The sequence below is a fragment of the Pogoniulus pusillus genome, chromosome 18 (genome assembly GCF_015220805.1).
Source record: "Pogoniulus pusillus isolate bPogPus1 chromosome 18, bPogPus1.pri, whole genome shotgun sequence".
NCBI lineage: Eukaryota > Metazoa > Chordata > Aves > Piciformes > Lybiidae > Pogoniulus > Pogoniulus pusillus.
This window is the reverse complement of record NC_087281.1, coordinates 1,572,537-1,592,037: the sequence shown is the minus strand read 5'-3', so window position 1 is coordinate 1,592,037 and position 19,501 is coordinate 1,572,537. Positions and strand designations below refer to the sequence as shown.

The 19,501-nt window shown below is 44.8% G+C and overlaps 1 protein-coding gene across 4 annotated transcripts in view; it reads left to right on the top strand.

The window, feature by feature from the left end:
- Nucleotides 1–2,366, top strand: part of QKI (QKI, KH domain containing RNA binding) — a 196,610-nt gene extending 194,244 nt beyond the window's left edge. For all 4 annotated transcript variants that reach the window (XM_064158236.1, XM_064158235.1, XM_064158234.1 and 1 more), the window contains exon 8: nucleotides 1,382–2,366. In XM_064158236.1, coding sequence (XP_064014306.1) covers nucleotides 1,382–1,398 — 17 coding nt within the window. In that variant the 3' untranslated portion in view covers nucleotides 1,399–2,366. The remainder of the gene's footprint in view (nucleotides 1–1,381) is intronic.
- Nucleotides 2,367–19,501: the final 17,135 nt, after the last annotated feature.

Here is a 19,501-nt window from a genome sequence, read left to right as displayed (position 1 = left end):
TTCTCACTTTCATCTCCTCTGCCTTAGTCAAAATGGCAACAGTACAAAAACTTTTTCTCAACCTCAGAATTTATGAGCTATAATTAAGCTGTTGAATGAGTCTTAAAAAACCAGAAAAATCATACTACTGTTAAGTGGACCAAGTTTGGGGAAGGAGAATGTGAGAGAATGATTAAAGAAAGAGCAGCTCAAGAACATTGGGAGTGATAACTTTCCACTTGAGAACTTTTTTTATGTTTTACTGTAATTTCTTTGTGGTTTTGGGGTTTGTTTTGGGTTGGGTTTTTTTTTTAGTTTTGTTTTTTTTTTCAAAAGAAAATAGTATTTACAGGTGGCTTCTTTTAAAATATAAAAATATAAAGCAGGAATGTATATGAAATGTCAGATTTTATTGTATTTGCAGAGTATTAGCCTTGAAAATGAATAAAGAGAGCTGTTTGTAGTTTTAAAATGCCTTATTAGTATCGATTTAGATATTTTCTCTATTTTTTGATGTACTTAGAGCTTTTTAAGTATAGACTTTAAAAATGGCAGGACTTTTACAGTGTTTACATGCAAGTGCATTTTATAAGTGTCCTCTATGTGTAAAATAGTATTTCGAGCGGGAAAACGCTGGCTAAAGTAGCAGGCTGAGCGTTTCCCCGGTTCCCATGATGATGCCTACGTTGCTAGACTACAGTTTAGTATTGCTTTGTATCATGAGGCCAAGAAATTCCATGTCGTTTGTAAATAGAATAAATGAAAGGCAATAAAAAATTTATTGAACAAAAAACCCTTTGTTTGGCCCATAGTTTGTTGAACCAAATTGTTTCTTTAAACCCCGAATTTCTTAGATGATGACTCCATTCTTTTTTAACAACCAGTTATTAATAATCACATCCATCATTAATAGTTGCTTTAATGCTTGCACCTGGGGAAGTACTAATGCTTAATAGCAGTCAGATACTGATGCTGTGCACTGACTGTCGTTCCAGAAATCTTCTACCTGGTTCCAAAAACTGTTTGTTGTTTTTTTCGTTTTCCAGTTTCCTTCATCGACTGCTACTAACCATTAGTCCTTAGTCGTATTTTTATCTCTATTTCTCCTGTTAACCGGTTTGTGGGAGCGGGCTTCTCCTTCACGTGTCCAAATCATGATGGAGGGCTGTCATGATTTTTATTGCAGTCTGTAGATGGTGTCGAGCAGTATGTCAGAATTAAACATGCTTGGTTTTTTTATTAGTTGTGATTAGTTTTCATGTTGTCATTAAGCCGTCACTAGCTGGAACTAATCTCTTCTCTATCTTTTCTTTCTTTTTTTTTTTTTTTTGTTTTCTTTTTTTTTTGTTTTGGTTTTTGTTTTGTTTTGTTATTTTTTATTTTGTTGTTTCTAACCACCCAGCCGCCACCGGCAACTAACCTATGACCTTCTGACCTCTGAACTCTTCACCCAATGATGACCTGACCATGCCTGCCTGCTGATCAGTTAACTGGTAAACGCCTTTGCTTGCCTGTCTTCAGTGCAGCGAGCTGGGGCACTTGTCCGTTCGTCTTACCATCTAACAAAAACAGACAAAGAAATTGTTGTCCTCCAACTCCGCTTTTTGTTGTTCTCCTGTTTGGGTGAAAGTGGTTCTAGAACCTGCACTGAATAGTAGTAAAGCAATAAGGTCCAACTCATCCCTCCGCACTGATCATCCTCTGGTGTCCCGCCCCAAGCGAACGGTAAGGAGGCCTCGCACGAGATGGAGACAGATGTCCCTTAACTACCCGATGACAGAGGCAGTTACTGTGAGAGACTTCTAGGAATATTCTTCTTATCAAATAAAAAGAAAAAGGAAAAAAAAAAAAGGAAAAAAACAAACAAACAAAAAAAGAACAAAAAAGTCAAAAGCTCTCTCTGAATGTACTGTGTGATGATGCATCATGCATGAACCTTTGGTCAGGGATGTCATTGGGGAAGGGATTCCAAAAAGTATTCAAAATTTGATAAGGCTGTTTTAGTCACTACCCAAGCCCTCAAAGGGCAGACGTTGGAGCCTTTTATCTCTTGCCTGCCAAATCGGACGTTTGAAAGCAAAGTGTGCCATGAAATGCAGATGACGATAACTTTTCACACCTACGTTAAAGCCGAGAACGAAACAGCAACACTATTGAAGCAAAAATCTGAACTTAAATTATTTTAACCATACTTTAAATCTCCTCAGAGGATTATTACGTGAGAACAAGGTACATGCATTATGTGTCACATTACTGGGCAAACTGTTCAAGTATTTTTTTTAAAACCTCCCTGTATAGAAAACAAAAACAAACCAACAATTTCATTAAGGATGTAAAAGCCATGCTTGCCTATTTGCTGTATACATGTAATGAAAGTGTAGATAAAAGTGTAGTGCATTGAAACAAAATGAACAAAAAAAAAAGTAGATACTTTTACTATACAAGGGTGCTGGTGCAGAAAAAAAAATATATATATTTTTGGAAATGTAGCATTTTATACTTTCAAGTGTTATTAAAAAAAAAAAAGGAAAAAAAGAACAAAGAAACCCTTTATTTCATGAGATGATTTTTTCTGGTGGTTGTCAAGAAACAAAAGACCAAAAGAGCCTTTTAGTCTTTCTTTTTATTATTTTTTAAGTATTGGAATAAGTCTAAAGAAAAAGGAAGTGCCTTATTTTCTTCATGGTCATTTAGTCAAATGTCTTGTATAATCAGCTTCTCCCTCGGACAAGTTACTGCATGCCACTCAGTCGCCCAGTATGTGAAAGAAGCTGTGAGGAAAGACAAATGATGAGTTGACCGTATTCATTACCTGATTTTTGCCATACTAGTGTGGTAATGACTTTGCCAAATTCTCCCTTTGGGAAAGATTAGCTAAGTTGGTTTTTGTTTTGGTCAAACCAGCCCATCGTTAATTTTCAGCCGCTCTGCTCTGTTAAACCATCCCGAACGCCATACTTGTGCAATGTAAACCAAAGGGTTCTGCGATACCGATTGTCTCATGCCGAACTATGAGCTGACAAATGTTTGTAGAGCTGGGAGTATGTAGGGGTTTTTTTCAGGGATGGAGAGGAGCTTTCTTGATTTTGCTTGGAATAAGCAAATATCAAATTTTGTAGGTTTTGGCATCACCCTGAAAACTGGGAGTCTGTGGATAACGAAATTGAAAGTGCGTAGCTAGGTTTCAGTTAGTCCCAGAGTGCCTCCAGTTTTCACAAGCAGCTCCTGCAGTGGCAAATAGCATGCAGATTATTTCTTTTTCAGCTCTTCTTTTGACTATTGAAACTGTCTGCTGGCTTTTCTTTATAAGATAAGCAGGAGAGGAACATCAGCCAATTGATTGATGTCTGGCTATGCTTTGGTTTTAAACCTTGTTTCCACATGAGATTCATATAGCTGGGCAAGTGCAAGAGCTGAAGTGGTCCAACGCACAGTATTTAGTTCTGAAAACATGAAGTATTACTTTGTGTGGGGCTCAGTACTAAACGTGGCAAATATCAGGTGATAACTATTCCTCTCTTGTCAATCTCCTCCTGCAAGTCTTCACAGCTTCCAAATGAAAGGTCAATAGTAAGCTAAGAGGGCTTACATTTTTTTAGCACCTGCATGGTGACCTCATCTAACATCTTGTCTCACCTGGAAATGATTATCAGTTTATTTACTATGCAATAGACATTCATCCTTTTGTATCCAGCTAGCTTTTTGTTTATCGTGCCACTGGCTTTGTCTTCCTGTTACACATACAGGTGTGTTGATTTTACTTATGGTATATGCTGTGCCATTTTGGGTTTATTTTGGTTGGTTGGTTGAATAAACTTGCGACACTCAAAACATTTGAGGAGGGATTTGCTAAAACAGTACCAGTATTTGATCCAGTTTCATCTCAGCTATGATAAAACCTGGACATTTTAGATGCTTAGCAAAGGTCTTTTACTGGGGGGGGGGGGGGGGGGGGAGGGGGGTGGAGGGGAAGTGTAAGAAATAGATGTGTGACATGTGAAAGTAACGTTTGCTCTGAACAAACTTCTGAAGACTTAGTTGACAAAATTTTGGATCAGCTTAAGAGAAAAACAACAACAAAACAAAAAGCATGACTTTTGAGATCTCGGAATGCCTTGGTTCTCAGTATTATCATTCTTTAATGAGTTTTTTTTTTTTTCCTTTACTAAAATAAGTAGTTTTAAGACTTCTTTCTGACAGTATTATGTAATTTTTTGGGTTTTTTTAGAGTGGGTAGATGGGAGTGTCGCTTGTATGTAACCGTACAGATGACATGTATTTGTCTATTCTTTATTATCTTAGTAGTTTCATGCTATGTATGTACCATAACCAACCTATTGCCTATGAGAAACATGTAAGATAATGTATTTACAGCCATTGTTACAAGTTTATAATGTATTTTTCTATCTTGTTTTATATGTATGTTATATAACATTCAAAAAAAAAAAGAATTTTTTTCCTGATTGAAAGAAAAAAAAAAGGATACAAAATGCAAAACCCACAATTTTGATAACTGAAAAAAAAATATTGCCAATTGTTTTGCAGTACTTTATTATATTGGGAGTGTTGTCTTTCTTGGGCTTTTAGTTAGCTTACTGGATAAATACATTAGACATATTTGGGTTTTAGTTGGGTTTTTACATAGCTTGCATTTTAATTCTTTGGTTCTTTGCTGTTTCTATTAACCCATAGCATTATTTTAATAAATGTTATAATACCAACCTACTAACTCTGGACTATGTCTGTTTATTAACCATTACATGTTTAATTGAAGTCAACAAATAAAGACAAAAGAATGTAAAGTCTTGAGTTACTGGACTAACCCTGAAGAACGTGACCACAGATAACACAGCGTGCCTTGTTTTTATGTTGTTTGTCGGCTGACATTCTGCACACTACTGTTCAGTTGGCTTCGGTCATTCTGGCCTTTTACCTTGGGGGAATAGTTGCCAGTGGAATTGGGAACAAAGTGTAGCATTTTTCGAGGCATTCTTCTTGTAGAGTCTTGCCACTTGCCTTTCAGCATCTGCATTACTAATTCCACACTTTTCTTTTTCTCTAAATAATTACTCTCTGCTCACAGCAAAAGAGCAAAGTCTCCAGCGCGTCGGTAAACGCTGGCGTACAGAAACCAGTTTGATTCTTTGTTGAACCATTCAGAAGTTGCAGTTAATCTTACAGTAATCTGTGATTTGTTGGGTTTGGCACCTGATTCACTCTCATGTCTTGTGACATTTCTAATCATAATAGAGTTAGCATACAGTGAAATACAAACTCGAGGGCTTTTCCTTGCCAGAAGTGCCTGCTTTCTTCATGCTGTGCTGTTTTTAAGTGGTTGGGGTGGTTTGGTTTTTTGTAGATCTGCTGTAGTCTACCAGTCTTCAGTCTGGAGAAGAGGAGGCTCCGAGATGACCTTATTGTGGCCTTTCAGTATCTGAAGGGGGCCTAAAAAAAAAAGCTGAGGAGGGACTTTTTAGGCTATTGGGCAGTGACAGGATTGGGGGTAATGGAGCAAGACTGGAGATGGGTAGGTTCAGACTGGACATGAGGAAGAAGTTCTTGAGCATGAGAGTGGTGAGAGCCTGGAATGGGTTGCCCAGGGAGGTGGTTGTGGCCCCATGCCTGGGGGTGTTTAAGGCCAGGCTGGCTGAGGCTGTGGGCAGCCTGCTCTAGGGTAGGGTGTCCCTGGGCATGGCAGAGGGGTTGGAACTAGATGATCCTTGTGGTGCCTTCCAACCCTGACTGATTCTGTGATTCTAATATTACCTAGCTCAGGGGAGTACAATTTCTGTAAGGCAGAGGTCAAAGTGGATCATTTCCTAATGACTGCAGGAAGTACAGAACTACACCTTTCACTGAACTGCCAAGCAACAGCCATTTCAAATTCCAGGGCTGCCTCTATCTGATCATTATCCCTGCAGATGACTGTAGGAACATGAATGCAGGGAATGTAAATGGTGAAAATGCTGTTTTGAATATACATCTATGCAAATAGGTTGAGTTTGGGGTTTTTTTGCAGAAACATTTATCTTTCTTGGAGTTTCTTCTGTCTGAAGCTCTCTTACGTATCCTTGGTCATCCTTCTAGATCTGTAACCTTAAGTGGACAGTAATTATAACTAATGTCAAGGAAGATCCTCAATGTAGATAACTTCAGATATCAACAGTTCTTAGGAAAGACTTCTTTCCCTATAGATAGGGAAAAATTCAGACGAGGAGGCTTTTTATCTGTTTAGATGCCTTCTTTAAGGTATGACGTTTCAAGACACCTTGAAATCCATGCAATACAAACCTTTAAAAGTTCTCACAGTCTTGGTAGTAAAACAGAACGCTAATAAATAAAAGAGAATGCATCTTCATTTTATGGCACAAACCAGTCTGGCTCTGATGAAGATATGTTTGTTAGTTTTTTAGTGGCATGTAGCTCTCTTTGATGAAAGCTTAGTAGGTACAGCTGAAGTAGCAATGCATTTAGAATAGTTTCACTTGTACAGATGGTTTATTATTATTATTTAACAGATCATGAATATGTTGTTATCCTAAAAATCAACCACAGGCAGATGATTAAAACCCCCACAGTATTTACAACAGAAAACATCATCTTCCTAAAGAATTTTATCAGAGACACACATTTAAACTCCGTGAAGTGCTCTGTCATTTAGGTGAAGCTACCTAGATGGGACAAAAAATTCAGTGTTTTAAATCGAAGAACATTTCTATTTCCAGAACTTCATAGAGCATTTCAAAGTCTGAGCAATGCTGTCCACTGCTGAAAAGTGAACTGTTGCACCAAAGTACAGCAGTTTTTTTTCTCTCGGAGTTTTCATGTGCTAGCCATCAGAGTGTTACTTCATTAAGAGTCTTCAGGGACATTAAGTTCCTTCTTCAATATGTTTTTGATGAGCAGTATATACTGAAAATACAGATATTTTCTTTCAACATACCTTCCAAAAGTATGCCCACAATCTGCATGTCATGGATTGCTAATTCCCAGGTTGTCTTCTTGCTCTGAAAAAGGTTCTGCTCTGAAAATACAGGAAAAACACTGAAGTGTGTTGCCATTCATTAAGAAACTGCTTTAGCTTAGGGGGAAGCCTGAGTATACAAAACTTAGTTCTTTGCATCTGGGTGGAAATAACACTCATCCTGAACAGCACGTTGTAGTGGAATGGAATCCGAGTTAAGACATTCCTAATGTTGGAAGTACTCCATTGTTACTGGAATTTCAGGTTTGGTTTTACTGTGTTTGATCTATCTTGCTAAAACACTATTAATGGCTTACTGGCCAAATAACACACGAACCATAACATTGCCACGTGGTCATCAATGCGGAATCAAACTGGTTAACAAAAGTAGTGCTCTTCCTTCTATGTGCCCGTGCACTAATTGCAGGTGCTGTGCTTCTGCACAGGAGGTGGGTGTTAGGCACGGCAGGTAGCAGTGCTCATTTCTTGGTGCCAGCAACAACAGACGGACTGGAGGAATTTGATTCCTAAGGCAAAGATACCTGGATGAGGCACTTAGTGCCATGGTCTAGGTGATTGGCTAGGGCTGGGTGCTAGGTTGGACTGGATGAGCTTGGAGGTCTCTTCCAACCTGGTTGATTCTATGATTCTATGAGATCTGGAACAGAAGAATGAATTGCAAAGACAACAGCAAAACAAAATACATATACATACATCCTTTGAATTGGTTTACGGCCATTGGTGTGATGAAACAGTCAAGGTTTCATTTGTGCAAAACAATGTATTTGGGGGTGGGGGGAGGAGAGGGAGAAAAAGCAACAGCCATGGACATTGCCAAAATACATGTAAATAAAAACATCATTTATAACTGTCTGTTATGTGCAATAAAGTAACTGGAAAAATGCATGTACTTTATCCTCAAAAAGGAAACTGACAGCCCTCAAAGCTGTAGCTATAGTTTGATTTTCTGGAAAAGTGAAGTTCTGTTCTGTACCTAGACAGCAGAATAAAGAATGTACATTTTTCACACTTCAATTTTCATGAATGCTTTTGGCAAGTGTTGTGGAAGAGGTTAGTTATTTGAAAGGCTTCAGTTGTCGTGGTCATCTGAGTACCAGGGCTTTTTCTGCTGCCCAGTTTCTTCCTGGCTATGCTGTTGTGTGCAACCTGAAGTGAAGCAAGTGTGCATTATGTACTAGAAACACGTGATACACATTTTGAATATGGATTTGGGGATGCATGCTGGTTTTATAACTTTCTTCCAAGATAACTAAGGGCTTTTGATGTTGTTGTACTTCTGTAAGCATCACCGTTGGAACTGTTTAAATAAGGAAGAGGACTGGGGCCATGAAGATGCTCAAGAGGGCTGCAGCAGCTCTCCTATGAGCACAGGCTACAAGAGTTGGGGCTCTTCAGCCTGGAGAAGAGAAGTCTTTGAGGAGGCCTTACAGTGGCTGTCCAGTATCTGAAGGGGGCCTACAGGAAGGCTGGGGAGGGATTACTGGCAAGGTCTTGTAATGACAGGACAAGGGGGAATGGGTTTAAGCTTGAAGAGGGGAGAGTTAAACTAAATGTTAGAAAGAAGCTCTTTCCAGTGAGGGTGGTGAAACATTGGCACAGGTTGCCCAGGGAGGTTGTGGCTGCTCCCTCCCTGGAGGTGTCCAAGGCCAGGTTGAATGAGTCCTTGACCAACCTGTTCTAGTGGGAGGTGTCCCTGCCTATGGCAGGAGGTTGGAACTGGATGAGCTTTGAGGTCCCTTCCAACATAAACTGTTCCATGAGTCTATGACTGCTACTTTGTAGCAAAGCTAAAATACTGAGGTTTGGGGGAAGGTCCTGGTTACTACAGAACAAATCTATACTACTGTTCTGAATCTAGTGAGAAACACTTTGGAGAAGTAGTAGCTTATGGTCTCTTAACATTTTCAATTATACTGACATGTTGATTCCTAGTTACAGTTTAAGACAATTTCTTTACCAAGGTAGTTCTGCTGAAGTCCTGCTTTACACCATTTAAATAACAATGGTTTGCTCCAGAAGTACAGTAAAGGTTGAATGTAGTATCCTTTGGAGTCTGGTAGAATACGGAGAGAAGGCTAAATACCAATATTTAGGTATACTTCCTCTCCTGTATTCTTCCAGGAAGGAAGAAAAGCTTGGCATAATTACCATTCAAAAATGCTTTCCTCAATGAGTCTCAACAAATTGTTGGCATATAGTCATAGCTAACCTAGCTTTAATGATGCTATTTGGCATGTGCCACTCAAGGAGGTAAAGCAGCCATTGACATCTTTGCTGCTCCTCTGGATGCCCATGCAAGCACATCTGTGCATTTGCAGTCCTGGGCACAGCCTCATTTGTTTGCCACCTTTGGCTGCACTTTGTAAACTCCCTCCTTCATCTGTCTAGAACCTGGAGCACAGCCCTGTGAGGAGAGGCTGTGGGTGTGCAGCCTGCAGAAGAGGAGGCTCAGGGGTTACCTGATTGCTGTCTACAACTATCTGAAGGGAGGCTGTAGCCAGGTGGGGTTGGTCTCTTCTGCCAGGCAACCAGCAACAGAACAAGAGGACACAGTCTCAAGTTGTGCCAGGGGAGGTCTAGGCTGGATGTTAGGAGGAAGTTGTTGGCAGAGAGAGAGATTGGCATTGGAATGGGCTGACAGGGAGGTGGTGGAGTCACCATCCCTGGAGGTGTTGAAGAAAAGCCTGGCTGGGGCACTTAGTGCCATGGTCTGGTTGATTGTTTAGGGCTGGGTGCTAGGTTGGGCTGGATGGTCTGGGAGGTCTCTTCCAACCTGGTTGATTCTGTGAGTCTATGCAGCACAGCCTTATTCGGAGGAAAGATTTTAAGGGCCTGAGACTTTAGTTTGTACGTCACAAAATGATGCAGGGAGCAGAGTTTATTTGTTGGTCTCCTTGTTGATCTATAGAAGTTTAAACATCTGTTAGCAGTTCTGAGATGTTCCTGCATGCTAATTCCCATGGCAAAATTCATGTGCATGCTACTCTAGCAAATCTCCGGGTGGTTCCAGTACTGCAGAGGGGGCCACAAGGCCTTTACTTGCATGCCCTCCTCTGGATTTCCCAGTGCAGCTTTAGTGATGAGACAATTTTGATTCTTTCCCTGAAAGGCAACAAATCAAGCAGATCTTCATCTTTGTTTCCGAGAGAAAATAGGAAATGTATGTCTCTCTGGCCTGAAAGAAGATCAAAGAATAACAGTAATGCCAGAGCCTTTGGAGCCTGTCCTCAACAGATGAGTAAAATTACTTTGGACTTTATATGAGGCCAGGAGGAGACAATCCTGAACGAGAGCACCATCGTTGTGAAGAACCACATGCTATGTTGACAAGAAGTTCCTGAGAGACCATAGGCTGGAATTTTAAGTGAAGAGAATTGAAATCCTCTCAGTCCTTGAATGAGTCATGGGTAAGGGCTGGTTTGCTATAACTCCCTGCTATATTAAGCAAAGTCATTAATTTCTCTGTTGGAAATACTTTCCCACAGCACCATTTGAATGTCACATTCTTCTGAGATTCTGCCCTGCCTGATTCTGTGCTGTCATCCATTTCATAGGCAAATTCTCCCTTCATGGAGATGGCCAGGTGGAACAGTTCATTATTGGTGTTGAAAGACTACAAGCAAGACTTCAGGTCTAAATCTACTGCACTCTCCTGAGACCCCACCTGGAGTACTGCATCCAGTTCTGGAGCCCTTATTACAAGAATGATGTGGAGATGCTGGAGTGTGTCCAGAGCAGGGCCAGGAGGATGCTCAGAGGGCTGCAGCAGCTCTCCTATGAGCACAGACTGAAAGAGTTGGGGCTGTTCAGGCTGGAGAAGAGGAGGCTCACAGGTGACCTTCTTGTGGCCTTCCACGATCTAAAGTGGGCTACAAAAAAGCTGGGGAGGGACTTTTTAGGCTGTCAGGGAGTGACAGGACTGGGGGCTATGGAGCAAAGCTGGAGGTGGGGAGAGTCAGACTTCAGGTGAGGAGGAAGTTGTTGAGCATGAGAGTGGTGAGAGGCTGGAATGGGTTGCCCAGGGAGGTGGCTGAGGCCCCATGGCTGGAGGTGTTTGAGGCCAGGCTGGCTGAGGCTGTGTGCAGCCTGCTCTAGGGTAGAGTGTCCCTGGGCATGGCAGGGAGGTTGGAACTGGCTGCTCCTTGTGGTGCCTTCCAACCCTGACTATGAAATCAAGATGTACATAGAAATTGGAAGGTTGGACCTACTTCAAGAAAGAAATGTGAAAGTGCAGAACCAGACTGTGCTGAAATTGGAGCCGGCAGGGAGGATGACCAGCCTGGGTGGGTGAGGAATTTCTGAAGGAAGTAAGGGGGAAAAAAGAGTATATCAACTTTGGAAAAAGCTGGAAGTAACTCAGGAAAAAATTGAGGATGTTACCAGGTCATGTAGGAAGAAAATTAAAGAGGCAAAAGCGCAGTTAGAACTTAGCCTGGCCACTGCTGGGAACAATAACAAGAGGTGTTTTATACATGGATTAATGACAAAAAGAGGGGCAAGGAAAACCTCCACTCTTTATTGGACAAGATGGGGAATGGAGTAACTAGAGATGAGGAAAGGGCAGAGGTGCTTAACACCACCTTTGCCTCAATTTTCAGTAGTAAGACAGGTTGTCTTCAGGACATCTGGCCTGAGCTGGTAGGTGGGGTCAAGGAGCAGAGCAGCTCTCCTGGAGTCCAGGAGGAAGCAGTTAGGGACCTTTTGGGCCTCTTGGATCCTCATGAGTCTATGGGAGCAGATGGGATCTACCCTAGGGTGCTGAGAGAGCTGGCAGCTGAGCTGGCCAAGCCACTCTCCATCATTTATCAGCAGTCCTGGCTCACTGGAGACGTCCCTGGAGACCAGAAGCTGCCAATGTGATGCTCATCCACAAGAAGGGTCAGAAGGAGGAACCAGGAAATTACAGACCTGTCAGCCTGACCTCAGTGCCAGGCAAGGTGATGGAACAGATCATCTGGAGGGCAAACACAGGGCACCTACAGGATGGGGAGGGGATCAGACCCAGCCAGCACAGATTTAGGAGGGGCAGGTCCTGATTGACCAACCTGATCTCTTTTTATGACCAGCTGACCTGCCTGGTGAATGGGGGGCAGGCTGTGGATGTAGTCTGCCTGGACTTCAGCAAGGCCTTTGACACCATCTGCCATAGCAAACTCCTGGCCAAGCTGACAGCTCATGGCTTGGACAGGGGCACTCTGGCTGGAAGGCTGGGCCCAGAGGCTGGCGGTGAGTGGTGCCACATCCAGTTGGCAGCTGCCACTAGTGGTGTTCCCCAGGGATCAATGCTAGGCCCAGTCCTGTTTAATATCTTCATTGATGACCTGGATGAGGGGATTGAGTCCTGCATCAGTAAGTTTGCAGATGACACCAAGTTGGGAGCAAGTGTTGATCTGTTAAAGGGCAGGAGGGCTCTGCAGAGGGACCTGGATGGGCTGCCTAGATGGGCACAGTCCAGTGCCATGAGGTTTAACAAGCCTAAGTGCAGGGTTCTGCAATTTGGCCACAACAGCCCCATGCAGGGCTACAGGCTGGGGACAGAGTGGCTGGAGAGCAGCCAGGCAGAGAGGCATATGGGGCTACTGTTTGGCAGCCAATGGAACATGAGTCAGCAGTGTGCCCAGGTGGCCAAGAGGGCCAAGAGCACCCTGGAACAGTGTGGCCAGCAGGACTAGGGAAGTCCTTCTGCCCATGTACTTGGAACTGGTTAGGCCACACCTTGAGTCCTGTGTCCAGTTCTGGGCTCCTCAATTCAAGAAAGACATTGAGGTGCTTTAATGTGTCCAGAGAAGGGCACCAAGGCTGCTGAAGGGCCTGGAGCACAGCCCTGTGAGGAGAGGCTGAGGGAGCTGGGGGTGTGCAGCCTGCAGAAGAGGAAGCTCAGGGCAGAGCTCATTGCTGTCTACATCTCCCTGAAGGGAAGTTGGTCTCTTCTGCCAGGCACCCAGCAAGAGAACAAGAGGACAGTCTCAAGTTGTGCCAGGGCAGGTTTAGGCTGGACATTAAGAAGTTTTTTTCACAGAAATAGTGATTGGCATTGGAATGGGCTGCCCCGGGGGAGGTGGTGGAGTCACCATCCCTGGAGGTGTTTAAAAGGAGTCTCATGAGGCACTTAGTGCCATGGTTTAGTTAATTAGAAGGTGTTAGGTGATAGGTTGGACTTGATGATCCTGGAGGTCTTTTCCAACCTGGTTAGTTCTATGATTCTGTGATTATTTAGAAAGCCTGTTTTAAATATGCATAACTCTGTCCAAGCAGATGGAGGAGAGGTATGTCTGGATGGAGAGGACACTAATGCTTGCAACACCTGGATTTGAGATGCTTCATTCATTATTGATGATTTGCAGCCAAATCCACAAAATGAAGTGAAGTGAGATTAGGCCTTATTCATGTGTCGAAGTATGGAATGTGATTGCTTAGCTTTTTATCTTTTGTTTGGTGAAACACAGCATTGGCACCTTCTGTTACCGGGGAGTGCTGGTGGACAGCAAGTACACCATGAGCTAGTGATGTGCCCTCCAGGCCAAGAAGGCCAACAGTATTCTAAGGTGCATTAAGAAGAGTGTGGCCAGCAGGTCAAAGGGTGTTCTCCTCCCCCTCTACTCTGCCCTGCTGAGTCTGCACCTGGAGTGTTGTGTCCAATTCCGGGCTCCTCAATTTAAGGACAGGGAGCTACTGGAGAGAGTGCAACACAGGCATGTCAAATTGAGTCATAGAATCATGGAATCAACCAGGTTGGAAGAGACCTCCAAGCTCATCCAGTCCAACCTATCCCCCAGCCCTATCCAGTCAACCAGACCATGGCACTAAGTGCCTCAGCCAGGCTTTGCTTGAACACCTCCAGGGATGGCGACTCCACCACCTCCCTGCTTAGGAGACTGGAGTATGTCTCTTGCAATGTGGAGCTGAGAGAGCTGGGGCTGTTTAGCCTGGAGAAGACAGAGGGGATCTTATCAAGGCATATAAATATTGAAAGGGTGGAGGTCATGATGATAGGACTGGGCTCTTCTCATTGGTGCCCATTGATAGGACAAGGGGCAATGGTTACAAACTAGAATACATGAGGCTTCACTTGAAATTAAGGATAAACTTTTTTTCTTTGAGGGCAACAGAGCACTGGAACTGTCTGCACAGAGAAGCTGTGAAGTCTCCTCCTCTGTTTCAAACCATTTGTGGATACCTTCCTGTGCAACCTGATCTAGGTGTGCCTGCATTAGCAGGGTATCTTTACTACTAATCTCCATTCCAATACCTACCATTCCGTGATTCTGTGATCTTTTGTCTGTTTTTAGCCATCTCAACAAGAAAAAAACTCCTGGTACTCAAGAGATGATATACTTGTTTTAGAGTAGAGAGCCAATAAATCCTTCAACCACACCCATAATAACTAGCTTAGCCGCTCAGCTGCCTGGCTATTTCTCCCCAGGATAGGGTTGTAACAGCCTTTTGCATTCCCCAGCTACACATGAAGAAGCTCAGTATTCTCAAGTACCTTTGTTGCTCTTGCTCTGAATCTTTGTACCTCAATTCCCCGTTGGTGAAGTGAGGTTAACAGAGTACACCAGTAGAGTGTCAGCTGTGGATGACTGCATTCAAGACAGTGGAGTGCTCAAACAGTACAACGCTGAGTGCTCTCTGGTATCACAGTGTTCAAGTGTCTTACACTCTTGAATGTACTTAAAAATAAAGGATGTAAGCAAAAAAAAACCCAAGAATCTTTGACTTCTTACTTAGTGACATCCACAGTGTGAAAAGATTGCACAATCTCATAGGTCAGCTGAGTTCTCGTCTCAGTCTAGATCACCCCTGTGAGTATCAGATGTGTCAGAAATGGCTGCTTCTTGCTTTGTGTTCATAACTTTCTCCATCCTGCAGGCTCATTGTGAATGGACTGAGCTGTGTGCCAGTTTTTCACGGTTGGCAAGTCCAAGGAGAGGTGAAGAGACAGAAATTCAGCTGCAGGGAACAGTGCTGCTTTGTCTCTTCACCAGTGGAGTGTAGAAGCAGATTGCGCTTGATAGCCAGGAGAAGAGGCAAAGTGGGTCAGTACTGCAAGCCTTGTAGAAGTCAGAATGTCCTGGTACAACATGGGATCATTAGTGTTGTCAGACAGCAAATTATCAGCATTGTTCAACATCTTTGTTGGTGACAGACACAGTGGCACTGAGTGCACCCTCAGCAAGTGTGCTGATGGCACCAAGCTGTGTGGTGCAGCAGATACACTGGAGGGCAGGGATCCATCCAGAGGGACGTGGATGGGCTGGAGAGCTGGGCACACGCCAACCTCAGGAGGTTTAACAAGACCAAGGGCAAAGTCCTGCATCTGGGTCGAGGCAATGCCAAGCACAAATCCAGGCTGGGCAGTGAGTGGCTGGAGAGTAGTCCTGAGGAGAGGGACTTGGGGGTGCTGGTGGAGGAGAAGCTCACCAGGAGCCAGCAGTGTGCACTTGCAGCCCAGAAAGCCAAGCAGAGCCTGGGCTGCAGCAGGAGAAGTGTGGCCAGCAGGGCCAGGGAGGGGATTCTCCTCCTCTGCTCTTCTCTGCTGAGACCCCACCTGGAGTCCTGCATCCAGTTCTGGAGCCCCTGGGACAAGAGGGATGTGGAGATGCTGGAGAGCGTCCAGAGCAGGGCCAGGAGGATGCTCAGAGGCTGCAGCAGCTCTGCTGTGAGCACAGACTGAAAGAGTTGGGGCTGTGCAGGCTGCAGCAGAGGAGGCTCCCAGGGGACCTTCTTGTGGCCTGCCAGGATCTGAAAGGAGCCTACAAAAGAGCTGGGGAGGGACTTTTTAGGCCAGGGCTCCTCAAACGGCGTCCCGCGGGTCGGATACGACCCCCCAGGGTCCTCAATCCGCCGGTATTTACAGACCCCTCCCGGCCCCCTCCGCCGAGGGCTGGGAGCGAAACCGAGCAGCCGCTCGCTGCCGCCTCACCCGCCGCCGGGGCTGGGCTGCAGCCGAGCTATAGCCCGGCCCCGACAAGCTATAGTCCGGCCCTCGGCAGCGCCTGAGGGACAGTGACCGGCCCCTGGCTAAAACGTTTGAGGACTCCTGTTTTAGGCTCTCAGGGAGTGACAGGACTGGAGGGATGGAGCAAAGCTGGAGGTGGGGAGAGTCAGGCTGGAGGTGAGGAGGAAGTTGTTGAGCATGAGAGTGGTGAGAGGCTGGACTGGGTTGCCCAGGGAGGTGGTTGAGGCCCCATGGCTGGAGGTGTTTGAGGCCAGGCTGGATGAGGCTGTGTGCAGCCTGCTCTAGGGTAGGGTGTCCCTAGGCATGGCAGGGGGGTTGGAACTGGCTGATCCTTGTGGTGTCTTCCAGCCCTGACTGATTCTAAGATTGTCTAGGTTTTCTGCTGCCCTTTGGGAAAGTATTTATCTGCTCCAAGTACTCTTTGGTATTCATGGAACCTGCTGCAGAGTAGCACATAGATATTGTCACTGCCCTTTGTGCATTGAGGTTGAACATCTCTGAGCTTTTGACGATAGCAATCCCCATACTGTCACAATGCAGGGATGGTTTAACACATGCTGCCCTTCAGGAATCCCGTTCTCTTACAATACACAGTAAATCCAAAGGTCTGGGTAAAGCTGCAGGGAGCCAGCATCCTGCATTCCTGTTAAACAAAGGTGTGTGTTACTGGGTGTAGTAGGTCACTCACCACACACACCATCTCCATGTGAGAGCTGAGCTTAAACATCAAGTGGCTTTTAAAAAATATACATCCAGGTGATGCATGCTGCCTTTTGTTTGTTTGTTTGTGTGCTTGCTAATGTAGCTCCTCCTTGAGACAAAAGTGAGTACACCATGCCAGAGCTCCTGTGCAATCACTGACTCGCAGAATCTCTTAGATTGGCAAAGCCCTTCAAGCTCATCGAGTCTAATCATTAGTTTCACACTGACAAGTCCTTTACCAAACCAAAGCCCTCAGCACAACATCTCATCACTAGGAATCGCTGTGGTTGGAAAGGACCATCAGGATCATCCAGTCCAACCTTCATCCCAGCAGCCTTCATCACTAGACCATAGCCTCAAGCACCACATCCACTCTCCTTTTAAACACCTCCAGGGATGGCGACTCCACCACCTCCCTGGGCAGCCTGTGCCAGTGCCTGACCACCTGCTCAGGAAAGAACTTCTTCCCAACAGCCAACCTAAACCTGCCCTGATGCAGCTTGAGGCCATTTCCTCTTGTCCTCTCATTAGTAACTGGGGAGAAGAGACCAGCTCCTTTTAGGTAGCTGTAGAGGGCAATAAGGTCCCCTCTCAGCCTCCTCTTCTCCAGACTAAACACCCCCAGCTCCCTCAGCCACTCCTCATAGGCCATGTTTGCCAGCCCTCTCCCCAGCCTCGTTGTCCTTCTCCAGTACCTCAATGTCCCTTCTATCACAGTCGTGTGATGTTCTGCTTGTTCAGGTCTCAGGCTACCATATGATTCTTGAAACCAAAATGTCTTTAAAAAAATAACTTTGATGCACCAACAAAGTTTGCAGGCTCAGGCTCATGCCTGTGAACAGCTATATCTGGGATGCCATCTCTGTAGTGAGCTTTCTGCTCCCTTCTGAAAGAAAGCATAAATGCTCTTTTTTTTTTTTTTTTTTTTTTTTTTTTTTTTTAAGGAACAGATCTCTGAGTTTGTCAAGCAAGAGTCAGAGTTGGAAGGTAGATATAAACCAGAAAGACCTTATCAGCCACACCACTAGTCACATCAAAACCCAGTATTAGCTTATTTGTCTTTGCTCACACTCAGCCATATGCCAGCTGGCAACCAAACAGTTTCGACCAGCCTCAGCCTCCTATAGTGTAAAGTTGAGCTGCAAGGATTGAGCTCCTTAGTTGAGACTCTTCTGAGGTAGGCAAAGTAAGCAACTGCATGCCATTGGTTGTTGCACATCACAGTGGCAAGAATAGGTGATATTAATGGCGTGGGACTTCCTCTTCTGGGTTTGCCTTCAGACTTCCCCGTGTGAGGGAGCCCTGAAACGAATGATTTCCACTCTGGCAAGCACCCGGTTTAAAACAAAAGCGAAACCCCTGAGCGAAATAGTCAAACTTCTGACTCATTTTAGGAGGGAGGGAAGCAGTAAATAACGTTGCCTTAGAGCAATTTCTCCCTTGTCATCCTCTTTACCTTGCAGTTTGCTGTCACTAATCACTGCGAGCCAGCCCCTGCACCTGAAAGCCTCCTTCAGACGGAGTCAGTGGGGCTGCTCCTGGGAGTAATTTGCAATGCAGGCAGACGGGGCCATCAGGCCCTGTGCTATGAGAGTCATTTCAGCTATAAATTCTCTGGGCAAGGACTTACATTTCTTGTCAGTAGAACACTGGTGAAATTCTAGTGCTGTGTTTTCCCCCTCTGTTCCTCCCCCCCCTTTCCTCCATGCGCAGAGAGCGCTTCAGGAACGCGAGCAGCCGCGGCTGTGACGAGCGCCGCTGACTGCTTGGCTCCTCCCGAGGCTGCCCCTTGCACGGTTTAGCAGTGTCATTCTGGCTCTCGGTGGCTGAGAGGAGGCTGGGAAAGGGAGATCCCAGTTGCACGGGAAGGATGAGAATGACATCAGTAGCTGGTGGCAACAGGAGAATCTGGTCGTGCTGGTGAGTCAGCTGCACCACTCACCCCGCTTGCTTATTCTAGCCACAGACAGACGTGTGCAGGCAAGGAACACTCCTAGCTTTGATTGCGTGGGAGCTAAGGGCCTGCTTGTGTTGCCACAGTGAACTCTGTTTGCTGAGAATAAAATCTTATGAAGCATAATTGCCAAAATCCTGGGATGAAATACTTCTGTTTGATCCCTTACAGATTTTGCTCTTTTCACTGTCATTTATGGTTGGGATTCACACACACACACACACACCCCTCCCCAGATTTAATGACTAGCTTTGATGTGTCTGTAATGGGGATAATGACAGAGAATTCAAGGTCTTCTGTTTGCACTGCTGTGATGGTTTCAGTGTTACCCATCCCCCCACCCTTGTGAAATCACCCAGGCTAGACTCAGCTGAGCTGGACATTAGAATGGAGCTTTATATTTACAGTTTAGCACAATATGCAAGCAGGCATTTACAGTCTATACAGCTAGAGACAGCCCTCCCAGAAACCAGAGTCCCCAGGAGGGGCTCCCAACCACCCTCCCACCTCTCTACCTTATTCCAGACTTTGCCTTATATTCAAGGTGAGTTTGGAGAATCAGCCAGGGGGGTTATATAGCAGAAGGATTAGTTACACAGGCAGCAGGTTAGAGAGAGAAGTGCAGGCAGCCAGAGCCAGAGAGCAACTCTGTTATCTCTCTTTGTGTTCTTGTTTTTATCCATCTCGGCAAGCCTATGAGTGCAGCAGACATCACCATTGTTGCCTTTTCATGGCCTATCATCTAATTCCTCTCACTAAAATATCCCAGCTAGGCTCAAACTAGCACATTTGCGAGTCAGCTCGTGTTACATCCTGAGATAAAGTCACAGGCACCATCATGGTAGCTGTCAGCTGCTGGTTAGTGGCAAAGCCCTCTCCTGAATTCAGTTACTAGCAAGTGAAAAAAGAGATCATTCCA